This window comes from Gigantopelta aegis, unplaced genomic scaffold (genome assembly GCF_016097555.1).
Source record: "Gigantopelta aegis isolate Gae_Host unplaced genomic scaffold, Gae_host_genome ctg2783_pilon_pilon, whole genome shotgun sequence".
Taxonomy (NCBI): domain Eukaryota; kingdom Metazoa; phylum Mollusca; class Gastropoda; order Neomphalida; family Peltospiridae; genus Gigantopelta; species Gigantopelta aegis.
Window position 1 is genome coordinate 14,569 of NW_024533036.1, and position 7,932 is coordinate 22,500.

General features: G+C 31.5%; 1 protein-coding gene across 1 annotated transcript in view; it reads left to right on the forward strand.

The window, feature by feature from the left end:
- The first annotated feature begins 3,755 nt into the window (after nt 1–3,755).
- The window catches only part of LOC121391662 (glycine-rich cell wall structural protein-like), a 14,170-nt gene continuing 9,993 nt past the window's right edge, over nt 3,756–7,932 (forward strand). The window contains exons 1-4 of the mRNA XM_041523214.1: nt 3,756–3,849; nt 4,126–4,237; nt 4,725–4,841; nt 5,849–5,996. Coding sequence (XP_041379148.1) covers nt 3,756–3,849; nt 4,126–4,237; nt 4,725–4,841; nt 5,849–5,996 — 471 coding nt within the window. The remainder of the gene's footprint in view (nt 3,850–4,125; nt 4,238–4,724; nt 4,842–5,848; nt 5,997–7,932) is intronic.

Sequence of the window (7,932 nt, forward strand, 5' to 3'; positions counted from 1 at the left end):
GAAGGAGGGAACAGAATATACATAATCTCTAACATAGGTACTCCATTGGTCAATTCCTGTTCCAATATTAAACACCCTTTTTTCCTTGCAATTACTTTGCTAATGTCTTATTTATTAGAGTGGAAGTAAACTAAACCATCCATTCTCTTTGTAATCCAGTACAACAATAGAATTTTAACTATTTGAGCTTACGTATTGGCTTTTTAACTAGAGAAAGAACACCAGATGCTTCAATGACCTATGACTACACATTTCATCTTTGTTTGCTAGTGATTTATCTAATTTTCATTCTATATACTATATTATATAAATTGGTACCACCTTCTATTCACTTTGACCCTTAATTTAAATTACATGTTTGAATATTACTATTACTTTCATCTCAAAGAAGCAAAGATCCAAATCTATTTTGTAATTAGTTTGTATCATTTGTTTTATATGAAGTAAGTTAAAGTAGTCCAACAACATATTGATACACAATATTTTGTATTTACTAACATATAATAATGAAATATCAAACCTACAGTGATGGTTATACATCTTTCTTGACTCAAATATTACCTCTAGAAATATTCAATAAATCAGAAAGCTCTTTAAATCTGAAAAAACGTTTCTGTGTTTAAATTTCCTAAATTCACTTTTATATTCATCACTTTTGGGGGACTATATTACACAATAGTTTCTCTGTATCCATGGTTACATGAAGGAATTTGTGTTTGCAAAATTTGTGGTTATAAGAAACCATCTGATGATATCCCATTAAATATCGTGACATGTATTTATTATTCTTTGTCAAGATAATGACTCACATGTGATTATAACAGTTTTATATTTCTGTTTAGAATAAATTCAAGAAAGAAGAAAAAATAATCCACTAAGAATATCTACTGCTTTAGAGAAACTGTGTACTACACCACTAAAGACAGCTTTAACATCATCTTAATTTGTAACATGATAACTTCAACATGTATTGCATTTTATATTTAACAAATACTTCATTGAATCATTACTAATCACCACCACCTTTGTACCTCTATTTTTAACTGTTAACCAACCTCACTCTCTCTCTCTCTTTCTCTCTTGATATGGTAATATCAGAGAGAGACTAGCTGCACAAGACTAATTCATAGCCTTTGGTTGCTTTAATAGTAAAATGATAATGTTAACATTCAAGATAAATGTCATTAATACACCAATGATTATTAATTTATAATGATGAGATTAATTAATTTTGTGAAAGATCTAATTCTCTGACTTGTATGAAAATTATTTTCAGTTTTATTATAAAATATTGTTAGCAAAGAAAATCATCAAAAATTATTATTGTTTACCTGATAGATGTTATTAATCAATTATAATGTTAATAAATTGAGTGGACATTACATCAATACAAACTACTCATTTTATATAACAATACAGAAGAAAAAAAAAAATTATTTAGTACATACAACACAAGTAATAACCCTATTACTTGACATAGGGAGGACATGGTAGACCAGTACAAGTTCCTTTGACAAAATAGAAACAAAGCACCATTGATGTCGCCAGAACTACCATAAATAGACTCAGCATCTTTATCAACACACTCATATACAGCATTCCTATTATGATCATAATATTCAGCCATGAGATAACCTACATATTCTATAGTCCATGATGTAGGGCAGACAGTTTTAGCTGGTATCATTAGTTGAACAACTTTTGTAGAAGTATAACATACAGCACAAGGAACATTATGATCATGTTTAGAAGGAAATATGTTTGTTTACATCTTGATATTCAGCTCCATACAAATAGGTCCTGACATGGTGGATTGGCAGTACTCAAGTAATCAGGAACTTTAGGTAGACAGATATAATTAGCACCTCCACCACTGTGAGTGTAATGACTACCAGCAACACAGCTATTCCTTCATAAAGTAGCTGTGCTCCTGTGTTATTAGGACAAGACTTTCTACCCCCATCGTGTATAGACTACACCACCATTTTTTGGTCCAGGTGGTCCTTGTTTACCACGATCTCCTTTGTCTCCTTTATCACCTTGTCTCCTTTTCACACCATCTCTCCCAGGTAAGCAATCACGTCCATCTCGACCTCGTAAGATCTGTAGATAAGGATGTTTTAGAGTACAGTCAGTAGTGTTGGAGTCATGTACATTTCGTTTCACCACAAAACATTATTAGAAGAGTCTGAAATAAGATTAATAATGTTGTAACTTGATGTTATGATATCATACCTTTAGAAGACTGCATTAGATGAACAAGCAGAAAAATCAAGAAGACTTGTAGAAAGTTTCATCTTGTTATTATTATATATGATGACAAATCAGTATGTTAGAAATGTATGTTAGTCTCTCTTGAAATTTTGTAAATTTCTTACTTCATTTCAGAACTTTTATAGTCACAGTAACTAGAAGACTGTAATAAACTTTGTAATATCAGCTGTCTTTACTACAGGAAGTGTGGCTAGCCTGATACTTTGAAGGGTGAGAAGAAGTAGAAAGTCGAGTCATATTGGCTAGTTGATGAAAACTTGACCCAGCTGCTGCTAGGAGGATAAACTTTGTAAATATCAGGTATCTTTATATACAGGAAGTTTGTGCTACCCTGATACTTTGAAGGGTGAGAAGAAGTAGAAAGTTGGTCATATTGGCTATGTGATGAAACTTGACCCAGCTGCTATGAGGATAAACTTTGTAAATATCAGGTATCTTTACTACAGGAAGTTTGTGCTACCTGATACTTTGAGGGGTGAGAAGAAGTAGAAAGTTTGAGTCATATATGGCTAGTTGATGAAACTTGGTTGTTATGACCCAGCTGCTATGAGGATAAACTTTGTAATATCAGGTATCTTTACTACAGTAAGTTTGTGTTACCTTGATACTTTGAAGGGTGAGAAGAGAAAGTTGAGTCATATTGGCTAGTTGATGAAACTTGATTGTTATGGCTCATCTGCTATGAGGATAATAAACTTTGTAATATCAGGTATCTTTACTACAGGAAGTTTGTGCCTACCCTGATACTTTGAAGGGTGAGAAGAAGTAGAAAAAAGTTGAGTCATATTGGCTAGTTGATGAAACTTGGTTGTTATGACCCAGTTGCTATGAGGATAAACTTCATAATATCAGCTGTCTTTACTACAGAAAGTTTGTGTTACCTGATACTTTTGAAGGGTGAGAAGTAGAAAGTTGAGTCATATTGGCTAGTTGATGAAACTTGGTTGTTATGACCCAGCTGCTACGAGGATAAACTTTGTAATATCAGGTATCTTTACTACAGGAAGTTTGTTTACATGATACTTTAGAGGGTGAGAAGGAGTAGAAAGTTGAGCTATGGTGACTAGTAGCTGAATGTTTAGTTGTTACTATGAGGATAAACTTTGTATTATTAGATATTATTCCTACAGGAAGTTTGTATTAGCCTGATATCTTAAAAGGCTGAAAAAGGATTAGAGAAAACAGTCTGTTCTTTGTAGCTAATGAAAGATGATCTCTGTCAATGTACACATTGGATATATTTTCTAATTTTTGTTGTGTGACTGGATCAAATGCTTGTAGCAGTTCCTCTAATGGAGATCTTCTTCTTTCCACAGTGAATTGTGCATTATCTAATCTTGTTAAAGAAAATGAGCAGCTACGGAATGAACTGACATATTGTAATGGCAGTAGTGATCAATCAATTAGTAAGATGATTAGTAAACACCACATGATTAGTAATATTAATTTTATTGTTGACTTTGCAGATCATTATTCACAGTATGATCGTATTACTGTTGATGGTGTTAGATGGACAAGATTTTGGTGGTATCAAGGCACTGGATGGCCAACCAATGAAAACTGATGTGCTAGGAGGTAAATTAGACCCTGTATGTTTGTTATTGTAAGTTATTATTTTGTAAGTTACTATTTTGTTTTCTGTTAGCTGAATTTGTTCCTGTTCACCTCATGCACCATACTGGCTTTAGTCGTCGTTTACCTCCTGCTCTGCAGGAACAAAACATCTGAAATGCTTTGAATAGATTCAAGTGGAAATACATATAGACCGTATAAAGTATACTATCATTATTATGAAAATGATTATAGCTTGAATTTAATTTACTTTATTCATAATCTTAATTACTGTTACAGATGGGTCTTTAATCCATTACATGCCATGCTCATGCAGTCTGGAATGCATTCTACCATCATTTACCTCAGAAAGTAGTAAACAACAAGCCATGGAATCCAAAAGTGATCACAGGTAAACATGACTAGTAACACGTAATTGTCTAGTCCAATCATTTAATGGTACTTGTGATGTATTAATTTTTATCATACAAAATATACAATATACATTAAATGCCAATCAAAAATTATCCATCTTGGTATTGGGTATTTACTGTTGGTGTGTTGTGTTTCTATTGTTGTTGTTGTTTTGATATCTACATTCAAACATGGAGCAGTAATAGTTGAATGTTAATTTTAGGAATTATAGTCATTTACTTAATTGTTTTATATTTAAAACAAAAATTTACAAAAAATGGGGAATAGGAAATCTTTACCCACTAATTTTAAAAGTTACTAAAGTTGGGTTAGTACACACTCTTAAATGTAAACAGTAATAGGCATAATCATTTCATCAAAAACAATTTTAATTAATATAATACCAACAACATTATTTTATAATTTCTGCTATAAGCTAAATAAACTCACCAGTAACTTAAAATTGTTCTTAATATTTTTTGTAGGTCATGGACCTGTAGCTCCACAGGACAGTTTATGTATCGTATTGAACATGGAGTAAAATCACTACTAATAGATGATGATAATTGTGACTGTAAAAAGCAGTCTCAGTATGGGACATGGTATGTGTATTGACGGCTTTGATTCACGCTTTGGCAAAGAAAACTCTTTTGGAGTTGATGCTCTCTATGATCCTGGTTGTAACTCTCTAGACCAGATTATTCATTGTCTCTATATTTCAGAGGTTAGACAAAGAAAAAGATGTATACTTTATTAAGTTTTTTATAGATAATAATGATAACTGTCTTGACATCACATGCCCTCAGGGACAGAAGGTAAAGGTTTTGACGATATTAACAGTTACTATTGTCAGTGAATGTTTATTGTTGTAATGTGTATGGCTATTTAGCCTGTTATGAGTTTTTTAATAATTAACAATTATTATTAATAAATGTAGTGTATTTGATGTGATTGTCATCATAATAATTATAATATATTTGTTATGTTTATTTTATATTGTGGTTATTTTTTTGAACATGCTTAGTTGGTAACTTTTTCGGTCATTTTTGTGGGCTTTCTTCTTTGTAATCCTTTCTTTGTTATGGTAATCATAATAAATCCTGTATTTGCCTTAAAGGAAGGTTATTACAACTGATGACAAAGGTGACCAAATGTCTATTGTTGGGAGAAATTTGAGAGTTCAAGCCAGATACTGAACGATTCTCCACTTATGTCAAGATACTTAAGCTTAAGATATATTTTGATGCCAATAGTGTGACTGATGAGAAGAAAGTTGCTACTTTCCTTACTGTGATAGGGGCAAAGAACTATGAGCTTTTAGCAATTATTATGGCAAACCTCAAATACCAAGTCATAAACAAGACTCGATATAGACCACAGAGAACTATTTGTGCCAGTTCCCATTATTATGGTTGAATGCTTTCCAATGTCAAAACATGACCTAGCATCTAGTGAGAACATTGCTGCATGATCCAGAGTGCAGAAAGGAAGTCCTAAGCTATGCATCCTACAGAGGGAAGGTTGTAGCTTTAAAAAAGCCTTAATATATTTAAAAAGATTCATTCAACATGTGTCAAAATTGAACAATTGTTCCTGCTTGTATAAAAAGGAGACAGAAGGATCCTAGAGGTATGAATGCAAGAGAGACGCGAAATGGTTACAAAACAGAGGAAGCAGATGATGTAGAATTGTCAATATTCACCATCACAAGTCAGTCAGTCCCTCAGTGTATTGAGTTACAATTTTATGGAAAGAATGTAGAATGTAGATTGATACAGAAACTGCAATGTCATTTATTTCTGAGTCTAAGCATGACAAACTATTCTGAATGTTGATTGTTGAATTGCACCATTCTAATATTGTTTATTTGAACTTGTACTTTTCAAGTGGAAATACATACAGGTACTATCATTACTATGAGAATGATTATAGCTTGAATTCGGAAACCAATTAGTTGCTTTATTCATAATCTTTGATTGCTGTTACAGATGCCATTACATGCCACTGCTCATGCAGTCTGGAATGCATTCTACCATCACTTACCTCACAAAAATATTAAACATGGAGCAGTAAAGTTTAGTGCTAATTTCAGAAATTATAGTCATTTCCTTAATAATTGTTATGTATTTTAAACCAAAAATTTAACAAATATGTGGCATAGGAAATCTTTACCTGCTAATTTTGAAAGTTACTAAAATAAGGTTAGTACACACTCTTAACTGTAATTAGTAATAGGCATACTCATTTCATCCCTAAACAATTTTAATTAAATATTAACACAACATTATTGTATAATTTCTGCTATAATCTACATAAACCCGCCCCACAGTAACTTAAAATTGTTCTTAATACGTTTTTGTAGGTCATGAATTTTGTTGACAGCCCCTGGTGAATATTTGCTTTATTTATATTAAAAAAAAAGGGATGATTGTTGAGTCAGCTCAATATTGGAAGGACTCTGCTATCTGGTGAACATGATGATTATGATTGAAACAGGTATGGTATGTAGTAGCTTTATTATTTATAAAAGTTAAGCTTAATGAGTGTAATCTTTAATAGTTACTCCAAGAAATGTTTATTGTATTCAATGATTATTGTTGTAATGTATTTGTGACATCTGGTTTCTAAGGGTACAATTTAATTAATATAATAACTCAATAGTTTCTGCTATTATCTACACAAACCTACAGCAAATTAAAATTGTTCTTAATATTTTTTTTGTAGGTCATGGATCTGTAGCTCCACAAGACATGTGTATAGTTATTAAGCCTTTTATGAAATTAATATAATTTTCCAACCATACTATTAAGTAAAGCAATAAATAATGGTTAATGTATGAATGACATCTTTTTACTTCGTCATAGCTCATCCATGTAATATGACATTACAACCAGACATGGGGCAAGCATTTAATGAAGTGCTTAAGCCACAAGTTAAAGCATTCATAAAAGGGCTTAAGCACAAGTACAAGCATTTATGCTTCCAAAAAATAAATGCTTGAAGCACAAATTCAAGCACTTAAAAATGCTTAAAGCACAAGCACAAGCACTTTTGACCAAAAATTTCCTTTAAATAAACAATTTTATCTAAGTCAATTTTTAAAATAATTATTGTTAGATCTTATAAACATTAGTTGCTTATAGAACGTAGCATCTGTCAATTGGCATCTCTTTGGCCTAAACACAAGATGATAGCAGAAGATTATTAATGGATGTGCTAAGTGCACAAAGTACTTGCAGCATTTGTGCTTTAAAAGTTCTTATAAAGTGCTTTAAAGTGCTTAATACTATAAAGTGCTTAAGCACAAGCACAAGCATAAATGCTTACACATAATAAATCTTGAAAGCAGCCACCTCTAAGCAGTCCAAAAATGTACTTAAAGTGCTTTCAGCACAAGCACTCAAGTGCTTGCCCCATGTCTGATTACAACACTATGATATTTCTTATATAATTATGAGGATAAACTAAAATCTTTATATATAAAGTTGGAAAATATTACTATAAACAATTTTCCCCAATTATGTTGATAAAACGTTGCTATTAACAATGTTGCTATAATACAAAAAGAAATTTAATATTATATCCAAATATAAAAGTGGATCAAAATTAATGATGATAAATAATGAAATTATAACTTAACTTTTACAAACTTTTACTAATTTTTGTAAATAAACTGATTAATTAGTTGTGCAC